The 23,121-nt window shown below is 41.0% G+C and overlaps 1 protein-coding gene across 1 annotated transcript; it reads left to right on the top strand.

Annotated features, from left to right (window-relative positions):
* Positions 1–940: 940 nt before the first annotated feature.
* Positions 941–12,922, top strand: LOC102235545 (nuclear factor interleukin-3-regulated protein-like). The gene is made up of 2 exons (XM_005797230.3): positions 941–1,425; positions 7,586–12,922. The coding sequence occupies exon 2, from the start codon at positions 8,179–8,181 to the stop codon at positions 9,982–9,984; it is 1,806 nt and encodes a 601-aa protein (XP_005797287.1). The 5' UTR covers positions 941–1,425; positions 7,586–8,178; the 3' UTR covers positions 9,985–12,922.
* The last annotated feature ends 10,199 nt before the right edge of the window (positions 12,923–23,121 follow it).

Genomic DNA, 23,121 nt, shown 5'->3' with positions numbered 1-23,121 from the left:
AACACAGATGTAAATAATAACATTGATTGAATGGTCTTATCGTCACACAGATAGACCCAATGTCCTCGTCTGAGGACATTGGGTTTTGAGAAAACCACTTATTGTAGAAAGCTGAAATTTCATTTTTAGGCCAATTGGGTCCTTATGATCCCAAATGACAAGGAGAAATGTATATGCAAAAACAGACCCATTGTCCTCATATGAGGGCATTGGTTTTGACATAGTTCAAGAGCACATAGAAAGCTAAAATTTAATTTCAACTAAAATTAGGTCATACTAATCCCAAATAGTAAGGAGACATAAAAAATGCACATCAAACAAAAGCCCGGGTCTCAGGAGGTTAAAAAGGTCAAGTTAAATCAGTTTTTTTATATCAGGCTATAAGAAACAAAAAGGTTGAATATTTTCTATACAGTTTTATTTTAAACAATTAGGTTCTCTTATCAGAACTGCACCGGTATCTATAAAAATAGCCAAAAAGAAAATCATGACAGGCTAGTCTAGAGCTATGAGAAAAATAAGATATTTCATATTTAAATCCTAGTTTGCTTTTAAATGTTGTTTAATTTCCACCACAGTTTTCTGTATTTTACATTAGTTCCCAAAAACTCATTAATTTGGGTTTATTGTATTAAGCAAAACCAGCTCCAGCAGGAAGAGGAAGACTGTTCACACCACATAAACAAATGAATAACAGACTATATATTTTAACTATCTCAGGTCTACAAATGACTTATGGGGTAGATGTTTATAAACAACTAGTGTTGCAAAAGGATTAGTAAAAAGTTCCTCACAGGTTTCAAAAGAGCTAATTTTGTCTCACGAGGAAAAATCCTGTAATGAGCATGGCTTAAAAAACTACAGCATAACAACCCAGGTGTTGTTACGCATTCACACCCTTTTTTTTTTTTTTTTTTTAAATAAAATGAACCACTCCCGCAAGTGGAGGAGCCGAAAAGAGATGGGGCGCAGAGGGGAACAAAAAGAAAGGGGCCAGTAGAGCTCTTGCAGAGAGAGAGAGACTGGGACCGAAAAAAACGTGACTCGGCAGCCTAAGAGCTGTTATGCAACCGCTGACCTACTAACACATATCTGTAGCAGGGGAGCCGGAGAAACTGGAGCAAAGTGTCCGGCAGCGCACAGCCGACGCACAGATAGCCCGAGCCAAAAAGGACAGGAACAGCATCCAGCCGAGCCAGTGACTCATCCGACACGGAGCCGAGCGGCGGCACTCGCACAAACTTAGTTTTATTTCACGTCTCCTCTCTCTTCTTTTTTTTTTCCGCTCCTGGAGGTTTCCTCCTCTGAAGGGACAATACGGGAAGGAGGAAGCGGGATCGAGACAGCTTTTGTGTCGGGGAAAGCCTGAAGCTTTTTTTTTTTTCTCCTCCTGCTGCTGCTGCTCGTCCTCCGGGACGCTGAAAGGTATGTTTTGACTGAGCGCTGGACCTCTTCGTGGACTCCTGTCTTTACCTGTGTGCGTGTTTTAAACCTTTTACCGCCTCACATAAAGCCGTTTCACCGACGGGAGGAGCGGGATGCTCGTGGCCGGGTATTGTTCACATGGCGACTCGCTGCTCCGCCGGTTTGATCCCCGCGTCTGTGCGTGACTTTCGGGCGTTTGCGGCTTCCTTCTTGGGTCACGTAACACACGACTCGTAGGGGAGCCAAGCTGGACACGTTTGTAGAAGTCTCTGTTTTTTTTTATTATTATTTAGCTCCAGGCAGGAGTGCACATATGTGGTCAATGTCAAGGCTAGGTAAAAGCCCTCATGGTGGTGTGTTGCAGTGAACGGGGACAGCTGCTGCTGGGCTCTGTTGTCCGCTTAATTCACTTACTATAATAAGTCCTACACGTGGCATGCTCCTTTTCTTCCGTTTTTTCCGCCTACCAAACAACTACTGAGCTATTAATTTATCCGTTTATGTGTTTTGATGTATGCAAACAGATGCATCGGATCCGATCGGGGCGCAATTCTGTTTAAAATGTGTTACTTTTGTAGCATCTTCAGCCAAAACGCACATTTAATGTAAATATTTCTCTTTCTTAACGATACATAACCTGTTTAAATAGTGTTATGAATTGGTGTACAATAGCATTAGGTAGATATTGATAACCTTAAGTAAAAATACAGTTTTACATAAAAAATTTACGGAAAAAAAAAGACTTCAATTTGAAATGGAAAAACCCGTCAAACATATAATCATAGCTGAGATAATGAAGCATATTTGTTGTGACATTAATAATGTTTTATTTAACGTGTCATTTTGGTTCAGATACGTGGGATTAAGCAATGACATAGTTAACCATCTCTAAATTTTGTAACAGTTTTATAGCTTAGTAATTAGGTGTAAAATGTCATAATTTAATAATTTAGGAACAAATAACCATATCTATACCTACTCTTTTGTTAGCATGTTTTAAAAAAAGAAGGTGAAATGTTGAGATGTTTGAATGCTTGCCATAAAGTACTTGTGACACTGAATATTAAGCCTTTTTCAAAGGGACACCAGTGTAACAAGCTGATGTTAGACGGTTAGTCAGGCTATCTGCTCTGGTAGCCATGAACAGGCCACTTGTAGCTCACTAGATTCAATACAGCATTCCATTACTAGGAATGGTAAGGCTAAGACTGCTTCAGTTTCTTCATTACAACTGTTTTTTTATTATAAATATTTGCAAATATTCAAAAGAAAATGTGTAACATGCTTCTTTTAGTCAGCTGACTGGCAGTGTGCAAGAACATGAACATGTAGGCGGAGGGGATGTTCTGTCTTACTCTAGCTTTCTTCAAGTTTAATCAATCTAGTATTTTCCAATTCCTTATTATAAAGATTTTATACTGAACAAAATGACGATAACATTTTTGTTCTTTTGAATCAACAAAAACTGATATGCCAGCAGCGGCTCCATGCCTCTTTTACTAGAAATGGTTTTTTTTGTTCAGATTTGTGGATCAATTGGTTGTGCTGTTTTGGTTCCTGTTTTAGGTCGTTTTCTAAAGACCACAGTTTCCTTTATGTAAACGCAGAGGATATGACATAACCAGCAGAGCAGCATCAAAACCTCTTGAAAGGTTTTACATTTGATTGTTTTATTCAGGGGTCTGTAATGGTGTAAATGAATAAAAGTGAGTTCAGACAATGTTTGATTTTCAGTAAATGTTTGAAAGAAAGAAATAGTAATATCTAAAAAAATAACGTCGATGTCCTTTAACTCCGAATTGCCACATCATTAAAGGTTACACTCAGTTATTTTTGTTCTTCGGTTAGTGAAATGACAAAAAAATTCAAACACATTAAAATAATTTTAAAAATGATAATTATAAAGGGCAATTTTACAGCCATTTCTTTACTTCAAGAGCAAATTATATCGACGCTGTAAAAAGGTCAGGTTTAGATTACATATAAAGCATGTTAACTTTGGTAAAGGTGTTAAGCAAACTAATTTAAATAATGCGTATTTAATGCGGAAGGGTCCATATTTCAAACACGTTTCAGGTGTTGAATGAGGATTTTGAAACGGAGGTCAGCTGCGTTTGTTGACCTAGAAAACCGGAGTAAATCATCCCTTCAGCAAACTGTTGCAGCTGAGCTGTTATGAGACTTGTTCAACATGCACATTGTGAAGTAGGCACATGTTTTGTACTCAAATATCCAGAATGTTTATAACACTTCTTTAAAGGTTTAGTTTTGTTGTGGGAAATTCTAGGATTCCTGTTGATTCCTATGCACTCTCTGCATATTTTGTTTTTAATTTCCAAAGCAGAAATAGAGTAAATCTTCACAGTGGGAGCTGTGTTTTTAGAAAATGGTGATGTAACACAGCTGCTCAGTGTCTGCTGCTGCTATTTTTAACCTGATTACCTCTTTTCTTCCACCAGAAAACGTATAGGGTGAGCCAAATGCAGCTCTTCCTTCCTCTCTTTATGTTTTGTGCCAAATCTTGGTGTGGGTTTGTTGTAAAGTTAGCAGAAGGGCGCCCAGCCTTGTGATGCAATGCATCGGAAACCCCTGTCTGGCGAGGGCAGGCGCAGCGCTGGTGAGTCCGGCTGCTGCCAGTTGGTCTGGTTTCACAGTGGGTGCGTTGCTCACTCCGTCCCAGCCAACTCTCCAAATGTAGGTCAGACCTGAATCTGGGTGAGGAAGAGAGGCACGAGGTTTGCAGGGCAAGGGGTGGACTACTTTTTTTGTTTTTATTATAATTATTTGGCTCAGGCTCTGAAAGGCACAAGATTAGAGATGCAATTCCTGATTTGTCCCAGCTTTCATAACTTAATGTGAAATCTAATTGTACTGGTTAAGAAAATGCTTTTAAAACCTGCACCCTTTTCTCCGCAGTAATTGTTTCCAGTCGTTGTTAATCGGCACATTGTCATATCGAGGTTAGTTTCTGTCAGGGAATTCTCGCCTCCTGGTTTGTTTGACACAAAAGCCTTGGTGCAAACAAAAAAAAAATGGAGGTTCCTATCTGGGGCCTCTTCCACGTGTGTGGTGTTGGATCTTTTTAAGCATGGAGGAGGGGGAAGAGGACGTTTTTGCGTTTTTAATCACGCTTGCCTCGGAGAGGGTCAGAGGTGAAGCATTCCTCCACCGAGTGGCAAGTGGCTGTGAACTACCCCAGGGGGGAGGGGTTTGTTTTTTCCTCTGTGAAAACACACAGTCAGAAAACATCTTACAGTGAATGAGTCTTTCTAGGCACACAAAGAGCAAATTACACAATGCGCCGTGCCTGAGCTCTTATCTCTTGAGTCTATACGACTACGCAAAGGTATCGGAGGTCAGCTTGTAAACCTGTGGCATCTGCTGCTTTGTAATATGAATGTGTTACACAAGCTTTGGTCCTCACCAGGAGAAAATTCAGAGCACGTAGGCAATGAGCAACAACGACAGCCCCTCCCTGAGCGGGCCTGTGAGGGAGCATGGGAGTGAATTTGGCTGCAGAGAAGGGTGTGTGCCATGACGTCAATGCCGTTGCGCTATCTCTGGTTATAATTTCCCCATCTGCCATGGATTTCTGCTGTAATGTGTTCGGGAAAGGTATAACGTGCTCTCTCGCCGGTGCTCAGGAGTTAATGTTGCATAAAGAAAGAAAGAAAAAAAAATCCCCCCTTATGTCGATGTAGGTGACGTGTTTGAGTGCACCTTGTTTCATCGTGCTGCAGCAGAGTCTGTAAAATTCCTCTCATGTCCACTAACTGAATTCCTTCTGTCACCAGATCTCCCCCTCTCGCTCTCTCTGTCTCCCTATTCTCTCCCCCCCCTCCCTTACCTCTTTCACTATTTTTAGCGTACGCTCTAATACTCTCCTGCTTCTCCCCTCCCTTGCAGTCCCACTGACCTATTTAGTGGCGCACCGTCAAAGACAGGAGGAGTGTTTACTGCTTTGCGCCGTTTCTAGGTCAGTGGGACAGCGCAGAGACGTGTGCGTGCGTGCTTTCTTCCCGCCCGCCTTTGTTTTCGCGCTGCCTCTCTCCTCGCTCTTAATGAAAATTATCCAAGATCGGGGAGGGCGGAGGCTTTCAGCCTACATTTTTCCACATCGTTTTGTGTGATTCAGTTCAGATCTCTTTGTGCTGCATGCCAAAGTTAGACAGGACGCGAGATTCAAAAAGGCAAATAAACACCTTTGTATCCAGAGCAGGTTTTAAGTCGTCTGTGGTCATGATATCGTTTCTTTTTCAATAAGCGAGGGGTTATGTAACAGGGTCACTGACTCTGGAGGGAGCCAAGAAAGATTGGATAACATGTATTACTTGAAAACACTTCTGTGGCACTAGATCTGCAGCTCTAATTAAAGGGGAACAACACATTTAGGTCAATTTTGTTCCACTAACTAGGTTTTACTGAAAGGTTGCGCAGTAGATCAAATTGCAACCTTCATAGCAATAAAACATGATCAACATTGCGAACAGAAAGTACTTCTTAGATTCAGTATTTGGTAGGATATTATATTTCAAGTTCAATGCAGAATTTTGTTGCATGCTAATAATATATTTGGCCTCTGGGACAGACTTCCACCAGCCTCAATGACCTCACTTTATGTAATAACAGGACATTTTAATGAAAGAAAAGAAATAAAACAATATGAGAAATGTGGATAGTTGTAATGACTGCGGTTATGGCCACTTTCATTAATATTATCACAGCAACATGTTTCCCTGATGTTCATGCAGGCCTAGCGGAGGACTGCGATTTTGACCCTTATGTCCTCACTGTTTGGATAACAGGAGTGGTTATTTGTTCAGCTCTGCAAATAGATACTGCATAGATTTGGAGGTGCCTGCTGCTTCAACAAAATTAAAACACTTTTCTGTACCTAAACCTTACATTTGCACAAGAGCTCACTAAATTCTTACCCATTTCTGAATGAATGTATTAAAAAAAATACACAAGGCAATTATTTATTGGTGTTTTTGCTGTTAAACATATGCTACATTAAAAAGTAAATTTTTAGCTTTAGATTTTACTTCTTTGTGGAAAAGTTGGCTAATTCCAACCACTGGACAATTGTTTGGTGAATCGCTGCAATTATTCTAAGTTCTTGTGGAAACAAAACAATGATAGCACTGTTTTTATTTCTAATCTATGATTCTTTGAGTAGCTTTAAAGAGGTCACTTGTTACACTATGATGTTCCTCTTTCTGTTTGTGTCTATCAAGCTGAACTTAGGCTTCACTAAAAATTTAAATCTCTTTCTTAAAAACACATTTTAAGAGACTATTTTGACACAATGTCTAATTTAAGCCCCGTTTCAATTCCAGTGTGGTCAATAAAAAGCAAAGCCAAACTCATTAGAATTGGAGGCACAGTGACCTAGATTATGTTCACTCTGTGTCATAAAAGGATGTTTTCATGCTTGTGAGGCACTGCAGGGCTCAGCGCTGTGATGTGTAATTAATGTTTGCATACAAACTGTGCAACGTTGTGCAGCGAGAAAACCGGAGGAACCAGAGCAAATCTAGCTGTTACATAACACAGAGCGGCCCGTCAACATCCGTTTGTGGTGCATTGTTTTTAATTTTATGGTGCAACGCATGATGGGTGGGAAAGACTTCCTGTTTAGCTGCAAAGTTGAGATGACACGCGGAAGCTCAGTATGCAGTGTTGTGTAAATTTAGAAACTGCGATGGCTATCAGAGAAACTGAGATGTTGTTGTTGTGCTAGAACCTCCCACGGGCCAAAAAGCAGAAATTACAGCATCAACAGTTTCTTTCTTCTTGCACCATAGTAAACCATCAGCACTGCACAAATCCAGTCACTCCTCCCTCAGCTCTTTAATAGTTTGCCTCTGCAGAGCTTGCACTAGGTCAGCCAATTTCACTCCTCATCATGTAACAGACTTCTGCATATGCAGCACCGTCTGCACATGTGTAACTATAGCGTTTTCTTTATCTTTTAAGGCATTAACAAAAATAAGCTGCTTTCTGTACCTAATGAAGCAAAACAAGCAGCTTTCTGCTGCTGTTAAAACATATAATCGTAATGTTTTTTTAAATAAATGTCATATCAGACTGTTTCTGCACCTCATTTAACTTTTTCTCTTTTTTGTTCCTTCCCTTCTTCTCTTTCCTGCTGCCTCAGTAACCCACCTAGAGGTCGACATCTCTGAAGCAGAGTTCTGAAAGAGCCCTGGAGAAGACGTACTGACCTACATCCTGCATCAGACACAGCGAGAACCACAGCAGCGACCTGAAAAGCTCCTGAAGACTGACAAAGAGGCAGATAAACTCAAAGTCACCTGCAACACTTTGGAGAGCTGTGAACTATTTGAAGAGTCTCTTTAAATATCTCTACAATCAAGCACCAACTTTGTTTCCTGTTTTTCGACGCTCATTTTTCAGAACACTACTTCAATGTCTGAAGTTTTCGTCGAGTTCCACCTCTTTTTAATCTTTTTGGCTAATTTAGATACTTGAACAATTTAACCTTGGAAGATAAGTAAGAGCAAATCAATGAGGCAGTCCTTTCATCAAGCACAAATACCTCATCCAGAAATTTTTACTGATCCAGCGACATAGGCCAAACGTTAAACCAACAAAGTAAAAGGCTTGTATAACTGTTCCATCGTTTCACCCCCCCTTTGCCCTTCAATAGGGTCATACTGTGGCCCCCAGTTGGAAAAAAAATTGGAAAGTCTCAGTCTAAACATCCCATCCAACACCAACAAAAGCACCATGGAAGTTGAAGCATTTTCTCCCTACGATGGGAGCCTCCCTTCCCCTGGTCCTGATGGTTCAACACGGATCAGCCGCCAGCCCAAAGGCTCTAAATCAACCGTGACCTCACGTCGCAAGCGAGAGTTCATTTCTGATGAGAAGAAAGATGCCTCATATTGGGAAAAACGGAGGAAGAACAATGAGGCGGCCAAGCGTTCGAGGGAGAAGCGTCGCATCAATGATATGGTGCTGGAGAATCGCGTCATGGCACTAAACGAAGAGAACGTCCGTCTGAAGACGGAACTCCTTCAGCTCAAACTGCGCTTTGGTCTCATTAGTGCATCTTCCTACATGGAGAAAAGTCAGCAGATCTCCAACAGTGCTGCAGATGGAAACCCAGGTAGCAATGAGAGTAGCACCAATGGCACCCCTAACAGCAACGCCTACCACTCGAGCAGCGGCTACTCCAGTGCGTCCCAAGTGATGCTGAATTCTGACTCATCTGAAGCTGAACAGTCCAGCCGAAGTGAACGCCACACCATGCTCCACAAGTACTCCCCTCTGGGCTCTGTGTCTGATATGTCTGATGGTTCTTCCAGAGATAGCCCTGAACCCATTGGCTACAACATCAAGAAGGAGCCCTTGGGAATGGAGATGGGTGGACTGGAAAGCAACAGGATTCCCAATGGAGTTGCCAATGGGATACCAAATGGCGCTTACTGTGGCAACACCACTCTGGTTTCCCCTCACCAGCAAAACACCACATTAGCTGAAACTGCCAGAGACTACCAGTATCATCAGCATGAGCACCAACAGTGCCACATGGAAACCACTGGTCCTGCTCCTCAGGCCACCTCTACGCAGAGGAGTGTCATCTTGTACCGTTCCAGCAGTGGCTGTTACCCCATGGAGAACCAGAAGCTGGAGAACCAGCAGACCCAGCAGAATAGACCACCACAGCACATCATGCACAGTTTGCCCTCAGAGTTCTCTGACTGCTCAGTAACCATCTCTGAGGTTGCAGAGAAGCTAGAGAGGACAAAGACCATGGACTCACCTCAGTATGAATACACCAATGATCATGCCGATTCCTCTGAGGAGTTCCAGCAACGGTTCAGTCACAGTACCCACCTGCCAGATGACGACCACCCGTGCTACAGCTACCAGGCTCAGGAGAACCGTCTTCAGCGCACCGAGAGTCCCCAGAACTCCTTTGCCCCTGAGCTTATCAGCAGTGAGGAGAGCAAGTCCTTCATACAGCACAATGGCTACCTCAGCACACTGGATGAAGAGCCCCCTGTTCTCACCTACGAAGGAGGGCCCCGACCTGATGCCTTCTATCAGGAGAACTCCTCTGCTAAAGACACCTCCTCAAGCGACGGAGACCCTCGTAGCTCTGATAAAGAGGGCTCCACCGATGACGAATCCCCCTCATCGTCATCCTCAGACATCAGCAGCTACCACCAGAAGGCAGAGGGAGCTGGCGGTTTGCACAGTGAATACCACGCAGAGGTCCAAGTCACTGCCCTGCCCCACAAGCTCCGCCTCAAGTACAGAGCTCTGTCCAACGGGGCAGCTGGAGCTCAGGTGGATGGACTGATCTCCAACTCTATGTCCCCTTCTCCCACTCTGCCCCAGCACCCCTACTTAGCCCTGCCCAGCAACCATTCCAATGGCCAGGCCAACGGAGAGGGCAAAGAGACTGAGACTGACTATATGGAAGAAGTCAAGGCTGAGGTGAATGACAGGGCAGGGGCTAAAAAGGAAGGAGGGAAGAAGGGATCTGTCAGTGGAAGAAGTGGACGGAATAAGAGGCGAGATTAAGAACAAACATAAGCAGCTTGTGTATTTTCCTGTCAACTCTCTGTCATTCGATGAAACTAGACAGCTACAACTCACACTGGCACTTTGCAGGACAGGCAGTGATCTATGTGAGGTGTATTTAGCACTGCGTGGAAACGTCAGTATCAGGATATGCGAAATCCCAGATCCGTGCTTTGGAGGAAGAAGGACATCCTTCCTCCAGAGCGTGGTGTGTTTCCAACTATGAAGGAGAATTTCTCACAACCAGATAGTGAAGTTTTCTTTCATATTTCACCAATAGATTCACTGTGTCACCTGTAACTCTTTCCTTTACTCTCTCTCCTACCTCCCTATGATCCCTCAAAATTAAAATAGCAGATTAAGGAGGGATGGATGAAACTCCAGATTTGGAGTTCCTCTTGAGGAAAATTCAATTATTCATTTTTACTAATTGCCTTATTGGCTGGTCAGTCTGTATTGTGGCATTATGGGAGCATTCCTTTTACCAAAGATATGCATATTTCCTTTATCGTCTCCCTCTTTTGTCAGTTCTTCCCCCCCATTTACCTACTTTTATCACCATTAGCCTGGTCAATTGAACTGGATTCAAACAACCATCAGCACACAAGTCCCCTTCACTCCCAAAGGCACTTAGATTGTATATTACTGTGAAATAAATTTGCAGATATCAAATATATATTTTAAGAAAAAAATGTGGCAAAAAAAAAAAAAAAAAAAAACTAGTAAAGAAACGGGATGTGGTAAAAGACTTACAAGTTATGTGTGTTGTTTTGAAACTTCTTGTACAGTCCTGTTTTTTTTTTATTCTAATAAATGCCTCAAAATTTTTTTCTTTTACTAAAACTGTGAGCTACTACTCGTAAAAAAAGAAGACAGGTACATTTGTTCTCAGACTGTGTTCAGATTGTCCACTCGTTCACTATAAACAAAACAGCCATTTCTGCTGTGGGTTGGAAACTCGGAATGTAATCTTTCATGATATTATGTGGTTCTCTAGAAGTTTGTGTCATGTGATACATTGATAAGGTCAGTTGAAATAGACTGTAGATGTAGGGACAGAATTGACCTTGCATGGTAATGTTAGCATTAGCATGCTAACCATTTTTATGTGTTAGCATGCTAATGTTAGCTTTGGCATGCTAATGTTAGTACTAGTGTTGGCACTTGTGTGCTTACATTTATACATTGTGCAGTTAGCATTGTAATGTTAGTAGTAATGGCTCAGTAATCTGAGGATGGTGTTAGTATCCCAATGTTAGCTGTTGTAGTTTGATTTAGCATTTGTTAATACTAGTTTCATTAACTAATAATTGCTATTCACAGACTGAAAATGTCTAATTCCAGCAATTCCCAGTCAGCCTGACCTGGAGCATTTCCGAAAGTTTAAGTTCCAACAGATGATAAAGATGTCAAAAATAAATTGTAAATACCTGTAAGAACATAAATAATGAGCCCAATTTCGATCATGCTCATATGTTTATTTGCACACAGACTACAATTTTAATAACTGTTGTTTTGTATGAGATATTTAATAACTTTCCATGGGTCTTATTTACATTTGTTTATATTGAAGTTACACTCTTAGTGCTGCTTAAGTGGATACAGTAAAGAAAAGTAAAAAAGCAGGTGTGTGTCACAACTTTTATGTTTGTATTGTAAATGTACATGATGTTAATTATGTTTTCAACCTCAGCATTATCTCATGCTGTCCATCGTTTCATATTTAGGGATACTTCTGCAGGTATCAATGAGTTTTCTACTGGAAACAAAAGTACCTGCAAATCCCATTTAATAGTTCAGTTGGATTTGAACTGCTGATGCCAATTAATGGTTTTCTTGAGGTCTGACAAGCCATTTCTATTTTTTTAAGAAATATTAAACGTAAAAATGTTTTGTGTAGGCTGATTAAATTTAACAACTTATATTTGTAGATGATCTCAGTCTATGCATCAAAGCACATGTTCCTAACGTCCACCTGATTTTGACCAAACTCAAAATTAAAGTGGGTCAAAGAACATGTTGTTAGTTGACGTGTTTACAGACTAAAAAAGTGGGAGTTTTGAGGTTTGATGCATTTAATTACCCTACACAACATGTATCAGAGTCAATTAGAAGAAAACTGTTAATTTGGATCACTAGTTAGTTAGTTCACCAGTACTTAGGTCTTTATATGAGTGAACGAGTGGACATTTCGAACACAGGCTTAGAGTGGGATCCATGCTCAAACCACCTGCGCTCCTTGACCAGTTTTATTTTTTTCATATCAATTAAGGCAACACATGGCCTTTAGCAGAACCTGACAAGCACAAGCCTTGTTAGCAGTTCATCCAGCAAAATCCATTGAACCCATTAAACAAACCATCTCTCCAGTCACAACCAGCAAAGCTGCTCTCTTTTGGATAAGGTGCCTCTTTATTGTGTTGTTCCTCGTCCCCATGTTGGCCAATGTCTTAGACCCCTTTCAACTCTGCACTGATTTGTTTTAGCTACAGTAGCTGCAGTAGATGATGCGGTATTTAAACTGTTTTACTTCCTGGTGCCTGCCTCTGGCCGCTATGTATAAATGTAAAGTTGTCTTTATCTCTTGTATACTGCTGTCTTTATTATTTTTAATAATATTTTATCAATATTGTTTTTTTCTATTCTATTATTGTGTGTATTTTTCAGCCACTTGTTTCATTCAAGCTCTAAGCTCTTCTTGTTGTGCTGTGTATTTACCCATTGCTACCCTTTGCTGCAGTTACCATTTGTATTCTGTGTTACTGTATAATCTTTGTGTTTTGCCTAAAGGCTTCCTGAAAATGGAAAAAAAACAAAAAAAACAGCTTCTTCAGAAGTAATTATGTATTGATATAATTCACGTTGATATGCAAATGACTACAAGAGAAAACACTCAATTTTAATTGTGAAAGATTGAAAATGGGGAAAAAAAAAAAAATTAAAGGTTGTTGAACTAAAGAATGTCTCCTTTGGCCTTTTTGAGACTGTCTTAAGATTGTTTTATTAAAAGTGACATACAAGTACAACACTTGCATAAACCCAATGATTTACACACATATCTCAAATGTTTTGAATATCATATTTATGTAATTCAGTTTTGAGTAAAAGTAACATATTCTACAAAATAAGTGCACAGTAACATATTGTAAACATTTTGGTAATTATGGACCGCAAATAATAGAAATTAAAATGTTATATAGGACTTATAGAAAAAGATTTTCATACAGAAATGTAATGTGGCTTACACAATTACAGGTAACAATGCTAACTTGACTCTTCCGTTTAAGTCACATAAGCTAAACAAACTAGCTGCTTAGTGGCTCAGTGGTAGAGTAGTAGTTTTATAATCTGGAGGTCATTTCCTCGATTTCAGCTTCCTCCTGACACATGTCGATGTGATCAGAAACTTAAGTTGCCATCCAAGCTGTAGATCGGCATATATAAGTGTTTGTGAGTGCGAATGGGTGACTGTGTGTAGTGTAAAACGCTTTGAGTGGTCAGTATGACTGGAAAGACGCTATAAAAAACCTATTTACCTTAGAGCACTGTATGCAACATGGAAAGTTGAGTAGAAAGAAAAAATGTGGTAGAAAAAGGTGCGCTCGGGATAAATAAAACCTTATTTCCAAGGTTTGAAAAAAAAAAACCTTGGAAAAAAATTTTACAACTTGAGAGAAATTCAGAGGTTGTGGACTCAGTTTGGAGTAAATGCATCAAAAGGCACCACACACACACACACACACACACGCACGCACACACACGCACACACACACACACACACACACACACACACACACGCCCCCACACAAACATCCAGGATGCATTCCTTCTGTTAAACTCCTGAACCAGAGACAATGGCAGAAGTGTGTTTCCTGGGCAGCTTCCTCAGTTGCCAAATGTCCACTTTTCATGTGAAGTAAAATATTCATTATGTTTGACTATCAATACCTCCCAGCCCACCACCGCTGTCACCTGTGTAGTGACAATGAAGGGATTTATCATCAGATTATTCAATAAACAGTCCCTCAATTTAAAGCGTGTCTCCAAAGGAAATGAAGCAAATATATTAGAGTCACATACACCAAACAGACAAAAACTAACACATTTAATACACTGCTATGTCTTTACTTCAACAGCTTGGAGAAAACCGAAATTATTTGAAAGAAACAGCTTGAATCTTGTCAAGTTTAGATGTTTCCTCAGAATATTGTGCAGTAAGGCAGAGCAGTGTGTTTTACTCTGATTTGTACCACATCTTGCAGGAAATACCAATGCCATGACACAAGCAGGTCTGAGAGATCTTTAGTTTTACTTAAAGCTTTATGCCACTTCTGAGGATTCCTCTCTCTCTGTGTGTACAACCAGCAAGAAAACATGATTCATTGGAGCTGGCTCCATTCTTTCAGTGCTCCAGCCTTCATTTCAGATACTTGACTCACGCTGCTCACTAAGTGCTTTCCTAATGCACACTTACCTTTCCATCAGAGCCAGCTTCAGAGCAGCCCCTCGGTGCTGCTCTTTACTTCTCAAACACATCAACAATCCAGAGCCACACATCGACCTGACTGTTACATAATCAGACACTGTCATGCTTTGTGGCTGGTGCGTATAGACTCCCTCTTTTTGAGCAGCACTGCAGCTACACGGTAAGCTCTGCTACTCGTCAAGGTGTCAAAGACCCTTGTATGGTTAAAGTGCCTTGGCAGTAAGTTTTTTTGTAATATTTAGGTGATAACAGTGCATCGTAACGGTATCCATATCTCTTGACCGTTTTAGTCATGCTACAACACAGACTTTAGCATGTCTCCTGGAGATTTGATGTGGCAAAAAAAAAAAAAAATCTGAGAAGTGCAGCATGAATTTGTGTTTAACCTCAAACCACTTTTTGCTGCAGCTATGGGTCTTTTGAAGTATGTTGACCAGTTTTGCACAGCTGGAGGAATTTGTCCCATTCTTCCTGACAAAACTGCTTGAGTTCAGTCAGATTTGACGGAAAGCGTGGAGTTTGAACCATTCAAACATGTAAAAATGCATTTCTATAAATGAAGGGACCTAAACTTCAACCCCAGAGGAGCTGGTGTCCTGCAGCTTGAAGGTATTCAGCTGTTTCAGAACAGCTGAATCAGATATTTAGGACATTTGCAGGACTATAGTATTTCTGTGCCATGCTGAGGAGGTAATTCAGTCAGTGTGTTGGACCAGGGACACATCGAAAAGTTTTAAATATTTCCTAAACCATTTTGTTGTAGCTCTGTATTTTTAGTGTCATTTAGTTTTTGAGTCATTGACAGCACATAACGCTAATATTGAAAAAGATCTATCATTTACTGCTGTAATTCATTTCTTCTTTTGTTGTTTTACTTTTAGATTTAAAACTGGATCTTAAAATGGTTCCATTTTGGATGTCATGAAATTCTCACATTTTGGGGCCTTTGGGAAACCCCAACCAGATTTTTTTAAAGTATTATGAATCTCAACTAATTAACTGAATAAAACTATTAACTGGGTTTGTCCAGATGATAAATGCTAGTGAAATGACCCACTGCTGAATCAAAAGCCAGCTTTAAAACTGTTGTCCAATCATTTGTGGGGAAAGAAATGTCATAATGTTATTAAAAAAAACTACAAGAAAAATTTAAAAACGGAGCCAAGAGTTGCACAATAATTCAGTTCAGTGCTTCACAGGGCAAGTTACACAAGAGCAGCCTGAAGGGAAGAAGAGCGTCGGGCTGCGAACCCAGAGCCAGCCGGCCCCCTCCTGCCTGCCTGCCTTTAATGCAACGAGTGCTGCTGGGAACAGCAGGTTGGCATGAGAGGAGCAGGAGTTACATAAGAAGAATGACAGGAAGGAGAGCCTATCGCACACTGCGCTGTTGCAATCTGCAACATAAACATAATTTTATTTTTCTTCTGAACTGATGACAGCAGCTCTGGCTGGAAATTGTCAACATGGCTAAGACAGGGAGCCCCTCCCAGGAACTTCACACCGTGTTTTCATCCCTCGCAAAGTAAATCAAATGAACGGCTTCTTGTCTTGTTTCTCACTTTCAGACTGACTGAGTGAAGGGTGTGTGGTGGTAGCGGCTCACCACACACAGATCTGGTGGTTCCAACCAGTAATATGAAACTCGTTTTTTTGTTTTGTTTTGTTTTTTGGCTTCACTCCTGCTCTCTGCGCCACCCAGCAGCCAACTACAACAAGGTGACGTTCCTGAGAAACCACTTTTGGATCGGATCTCCTGTTTTCCTCCACTTTCTCACTCGTTCCCCCACTTCTTCTTCTTCCTCTTCTTTTTTTCTCCAGCCCATATTTGAGCTGTACAAGCTGCTTTGTGTTGTGCAGAGGCTTGTGAAAACAGGCCAGGAGAGAAAAAAGTAGGTCAGTGAGGAGGGATGGGAGAGGATGGAGGAGAGGGGCGAGCGGCAATGTAGAAGAGAGGGGTTATTCAAAGTGGAGAGAATGAGAGCCGGGAAGGAACGGGGGAGGGAAGGTTACATCACATCCCTCCACAGAGTAAACTTCGGCAAAGTGCTCAGAAAGAAGCTTTATTCTGTTCCAGGGAGCAGGTCAGCGGCTCACAATGGCCGATTATTTCCTCTCAACCAAAACACCTTTATGTAGGAATGCTGCGTGAAAAAACTGCAGATTATCAGATGGATTAAAAGAGACACTATTTTTTTTTTTGTAGCTTTATTTAAACAGTTGCCTTTTTGTCAATTACATACTAGAATCTGAGCAGAGGGACGGACGCATGAGTGTGGAAATTTAAAAGCTGGAATAGAGCAAGAATTATTGAGACTTACTTGATTTGACTTTTACTCTGTTTCTCCTCTGAATTAATCCATCTCTGTCAGATGCAAACAACCCTGGAAGTCAGTTTTAAGGGTTCTGTAAGGAGGGTATGAACAGTCAGTATCTTTTTGTGAAATGTACTTTGCATGACAGATTGAAGGAGCAGGACTTTATCAAAACAAGGTGTTGAATTCAATCACATTGAAGTTATTTCCAAGAATTAAATTGTTCAAATTAAATCAACATAATTCAGTTCAATTTAATTCACTTCCATCCAGTCCATACCAAGTCAACACATAGACAAAAACCAATTAACCTAAAAACTAATGCTTATAGACTATAAGTTGGTGAGAATCCAATTTTATTAAATAATCTTTATTTTATTTTATTTTTGGTATTATAGTCTCTTAACTCAAGCTCAAAAAGTATATGCATTTTTAAATTGTTCTCAAATGAAAAGATGCACACAGATACATTTGGTTTTTCTATTGTTTAAGTTTTTCTAAGTATTTTTATAAACTTTGTCCACATTCCGTCCTCGACTTAAACAAAACACTTTAAAGGAAAAACTGCAATAACACCTGCAGGTCATTAGTGAGACGATATATCAAATGAATATCGGTATCAGAGTTTGTATCGGTGATACTGGCTCTGAGTTCACTTGGTATCGGAGCGACACTGATATATGCAGTATAGCACACCTTTAGTGAAATCCATCTAATACTAAGGTGCTGAAGGGATTTATAAAACATGATTTTGTTTCATTGTTTTAGAACAGCAGAAATGTACTTTGCTCCTAACCCTACTGTACCATCAGCTCAGCTTTCCAGACAGAAATATCTTCCTCTCTGAAGACTGTGGAGCGCTTCGGTGAACGCAAGGTGCTGATTGACAATAACATCACCACGTAACCTCACGTAAAATAAACATACTGTCCCTTTAAATAAGGTTAGGCTGTAATACTGTGCTTGTGAAAGTTAGAGACTGAGAAGGGGGTGTTGGCCTCGCCGCCGCCTGTGGTGATCAACAACACTGGCTGGTTATGTAACCGGGATGCTGCAGTATGTAGGTCAGCAGCGCAGGGAGAGGCAGGGATTGGGTAAGGAGGATGAAGCTGTGCAGTGTGTGTTGGGCTGCCTGTCCTCTCAGCCGCTCAGCCGCACAGCGAGGATGTGCCGCTTAAACCGTGGCGAGGTGACGTCAGACTACATCAGTCACTAGTTAAAAATCTCTGCTTAATGACCTGAAAATCTGGAGGCAGAGGGGAGGAAATCATCAGAAGAGGAATGCTGCAGGAACTTGTTGTGCAACGAAGCCAGACATGCTCAAACATTAACTTGGTTAATGATTCCATTTCACATTCTAGTTCTTGTAAACAAAGTAGGTCACACTAAGTATCTCATTTCTCATGTGCATTTAGCTCAACGTAAAAACACTTTTTGTTTTACAGCAATAAAAGTTTGGATAAAAGTTGTCAAGTCTCAATGAGGAGAGACACTCTGTTGTGAATATTTACTGCATGACAGAACGTGATGTTCTCACACTTTGCAACTGGATGTTTGTTTTGATAACACCTCCGTGTTTTCCATTTTACCTAAATTTCCTTCAGCACAACTTAAATACGAACAAGCATCTGGCTTCGTGGTTCCCTCTGACCCAGTTTGCTCTAAAACGAGAGTTCCTCTGTCGAAACCAAAACGTTACACGTTGGTAAAAATGTAAACATTTCCCCACAGAGCAGATTTGGCCCCAAGCCTGCAGGAAATCGGGGAGACAAAACCCGGAGCGACTGAAAACAAGTCCTCGATTGGCTGACGTTCAGGAGAGAGTTAAGCTGCCTGCAACAACCCATTGACTCTCCCACTCCCTCTGTCTGACACGGTACTGTAAAATAGGTCAGTGTGTAACTCTACAGATGTGCGTGCAGAGGGCTTTCAGCGTCAGAAACACACACACGCACACACATTCATCTCAGTGTTAAAATAGGTCACAAGGAAGTTGTGCGCTTCAGAAATGAAAGTAGGCCATCAGGAATAACTGCATGTGTGTTGGTGAGCGCATGTGTGAGAGATGAATCAGCTTCGTGTTATGCAATGATTAAGCCTCACTCCAGTCTCTTTGCCTTATCTTGTGCCCTCGCGGTGAAACATGTCGCTTGCAGGTGTGCATGTCAGGGTACATAATGCAGGATGAGAGAAAGTGTTGCTTCTGTTCTGCCTTTTACTCACTTTGAAGCATTTAAATCAAATTCTGGAGTAAAATCTGGTAGTTTCGCAATCATCATTTTGTGAAAAACTTTGTGAAATAATTTATATTCAACTTCTGGATATTACCCACATTCAAGAATTAGTGTTCTCTCTCTTTTTGCACTGTGTTGAATAATCTTATGCAATGCCTTGTTATTTCCCCTCTTATGAAAGGGGAAATATTGTCGTCTGACGGATAGTTACTGCATTTGTGCGGAGCACCACCTACCGTCTCATAAAGGATCTGATAGTCCATTTGTTCTGCATAGATCCCCATAGGGACCACTTATTGCATAACCTGCACAAGCTGAGAAACCAACAAGGTCAGAGGTCAGCTAATGCGAGTGCAAAGAAGGCAGAGGTAGACGTCTGCAGAGGCATTGCTGAGCTGAGCAGTGAGCTTTACCATCACCGAGGCTAAGAAGAGAGAAGAAGAAAAGCTGCTGCCATTAACTCTGCTTTTTCTCCTGCATCAGTTCCTTCTGTGGTTTTTGTCTTCTAAAACCCCCAGTCAGTAAAGGTAAAGAGTTAGGTGAATAATTACAAGTTTAGTTGTATCTAAGGACATGTTGGTCCTCCGCTCCATCCAAATATAATTGATCACTAATCACTATCCCTCCTTTTGTTTTCCTTTTCCAAGTCACTGTAAACAAAGAGGCGAAAGGGAAAAAAAAAACCTGACTAGCTCATCTTCATGTCATCAGAAAGTGAAAGTATTTTGACACCTCTTCTGCCAGATAACCTCTAAAGTGTCAACAAACCTCTAGGAGTCACTAGACCTCATCAAGACATAATAAACTCCAATGAACTCCAAATGCATTCAGTTTGTTATTTGTTACCGGTGGAACTGGATCTGTTTCTGCTTATGAACTGGTATGTGTGCCTTGGGGGACAAAATGGTGTCCTGCAGCCATCTGTTGCATTATAAACTAACATAGTTGCTGTTTTCACTGTTTGCCAGCTGGTACTATGACAGATTTTCTTTCCCTCCAACAGGCCAAAACGTCACAAAATTTTAAGCTATGGAAACAAGTGTATCTCTGCAGAAGGTTAATAAATATTTACATTACCAAGACGCTTAGGAACTGCCTCAATGTATATAAATGTGGCAAAATCATTGAGAGAGCTGACTATGTTGTATGGCCACTGCTTTCAGAGTACATTTCTTTGGATTTGCTCATTAAAAAAAATTCCCCATTATGCAACAAAATCCAGCCCCTGACTCAGTTCAGACAAACAGCTATGTGGGAACCGCTGCAAGTTTCCCACGTTGCTGCGGGACGACTCTGACTCAGTCGGCGCGAACGCCTGCTGCCTGTTTCCATGTCAAAACATCCGCACTGGTGCCACGAACGTGGACAGAACAAATGTGCTGAAGCCAGAGCGACGCTAACGGCTCCCAAAGCTCATGAGCTCGAGTGCACAGCGCTGACTCCAAGCTCACAACGCTCCATAATGGCAATTAAACACAGCATGGCTCTGGACTTGAATATTTAACGTTTTTTCAGAACTTTATTTCATCAGAGTGAATACTTTCCACTAAAACGTGCTTCACTTTTATGATTTTGTGATGTAACAGCATCACCTGAAATGGCACATACTGGCTTTAAGTGAAGACAGGGCTTTTGTTGCAGGATCGTCTCAAAAAGTTTACTCTGGTTAAATGTTGAGCGAATAGTAGGCCGTTGGGATTTCTTAAGTAGAGATGTTTCCACTTATATAGAGTCAGATCTGCTCTGAAAAAGTTGGAAAAAGTTGTTCTGGTTGGGAAACATGCAGCTCCACAAGGCAGAATACCGTTATAGTGTGATAACTGGCTGCCATTTGTGTCAAAGGACACAACACATTATGTTTATGAATTTTATTCTCTGAGCAGCGGGAAAGAAATGTGTTAAATGTCAATGTTTGCTTCTGTTAAGATCACAGCAATTTCCTTGTCCATATGTGAACAATAAAGGAAATGTGAACAGATGAACATGGCATTAGCTCAGAGTTGCACTATTTGTTCGTTTTGTGGTGGTTTAATTTGTATCAACTTGTTTCTGGTGTAGTGTTTCAAGAAATGGCTAAAGAATTAAAAATAAAAAAAAAACAGCCAAGTTGAATGCCAATAAAAATACAACATAATGATATTCACCTATAAAAGCTGCATCATTAGCAGCTTAACAAGCCCTCTAACCCGACCTGAACTATGCAACAGGTTTGCAAACAGGATCAAGCTGTTCGTTTCTGATTCCTGAAGAATGAACTCAGCAAACATTCTGCTGACTTTGTGTGAGAAACTCTTTCCAGTCCATGCGGTCGTCAGTGCTGGACTTTTGCTTTCTGCCCCAGCGCTCAGAAAGCTTCTTTAAACGTTACCATCTCCAGTTTATTCCCCGGCTCTTACTGCTGAAATGAACTCCAGTCAAAGGTGAATGTTATGCAATCTGTGTCACGTTGAGCTGCTCCTCCGTCTGCAGCGCCTGGGCAATAACCTCGAAGCTTTGATTGCACAAGTTTTTGGGATCATTTTAAGAGACTTGCACCTTTGACCAGTGACACCATGTTTTGTTGTTGCCTTTCATCTGATTACTGCTGCAGCTGCATTTCCACTAGTTTCCACCAGGCCACTGAAAAAACCCCCAACAGGTTCTCTTTGTAACTTACGGAGGACTGGAAGATCTTTGGTCTCAGATTATTGGCTGATTTCAAATGAACACAATCCAACCAGGTCAAAGGAATGTTCTGGTGGGCAGCTGTCATTTTATGAACATCCTCAGTGGAAGTGAAGTTGACCAAATAATTAATTTTTTAAGAAAATAAAGTTATGATAAAAAGAAAGAACACCTATGTCAGCATGCAAAGGTTTCACAAATTGAGCAAGTTTCCAAGATTTTTGGGTTTTATTTTGTGAAATAAAAACATTATATAACTTTGACTGAAAATACATTACAAAGATTGAAATTACATCTGATAGAGCCTGTAGTTTACGTAGTTTATACAGGTTGTATCCATACTGGACAGTCTTCACACTCACTTTTTTCGTGGTATATTTACGGGTTTTTATGTGACAGACCATCACATTAGCAGAGCTAGTTTTCAGCCGCAGGTAGTGTTTTACATTAGACAAAACGTTCAGCTCCTCTCAGATGTTTGCTGTTTGTTGAGGGACCTGAAAATGGGATTTCTCATGGTTTTTTTCTTCCCATTCTTCTGTAAAAAACAGATTTGTGGAGCCATAATCAATAGTCGTCCTGTTAAAATGTCCTCCCACCTGAGCTGTGGATCTCTGCAGCTCTTCCTGAGTTACACTCCTCTTGGCTGCTTCTCTAAATGAACGCTGTGTTCTTCATGATGCTGTTTGTCCTCTATTGCAGATGTCTTCACAAAACATCTGGATTATTACTGTAATTAAGTAACACGGAGAAAAACTCCTGGTGACTTCTGAAGGCAAGTGGTTCATTTTATTCGGGGGTAACAGAGTGAAGAGTCTAAATCACTTTTCTAATTTTTTTTTATCCATAAAAATGTGAAGACCGAGCATCACATTCCCTCTAGTTTAGATTTGTGCTCCAATTTCAATTCATCTGGAACATGAAAATGCCACTAAAACTCACTGGTTTGTTTTTGTGAATAGGTCTGCGGGATGGGAATATTCGCGGGGTTTTGGGTAGGTGGACTGCACACTGCTGATATTTCATCTGAAAGATGTTGGCATTCCTGAAGCTCCGCAGCCTGACAACATGTTTGTCGCTGAGATAACCTGCTGTTGTTCCCGGTGGTTATTAAGTGGATTAACCCCTTTAGATTAGTCTCGGCCACTTCTCCCATCTGTCCACTTGAGCACCCCAGGTATGGTTCTGCAGGAGCACCCAGGGGATCACACACACACACACACACACACACACACACACACACACACACACACACACACACACACACACACACACACACGCACACACACACACACACACACACACACACACACACACACACACACACACACTGCACAGCAAAAGAGGCTTTGTGGACAGCCTCATGTTTACATAAGGAAATCCTTTTCCATCTTACCCACTGTACATACGGCCTGAATGTGATCAACACGCACCGATCAGA

Source organism: Xiphophorus maculatus, chromosome 5 (assembly GCF_002775205.1).
Source record: "Xiphophorus maculatus strain JP 163 A chromosome 5, X_maculatus-5.0-male, whole genome shotgun sequence".
In the NCBI taxonomy this organism is placed as follows: domain Eukaryota; kingdom Metazoa; phylum Chordata; class Actinopteri; order Cyprinodontiformes; family Poeciliidae; genus Xiphophorus; species Xiphophorus maculatus.
This window is presented reverse-complemented; position numbering and strand designations above follow the sequence as displayed.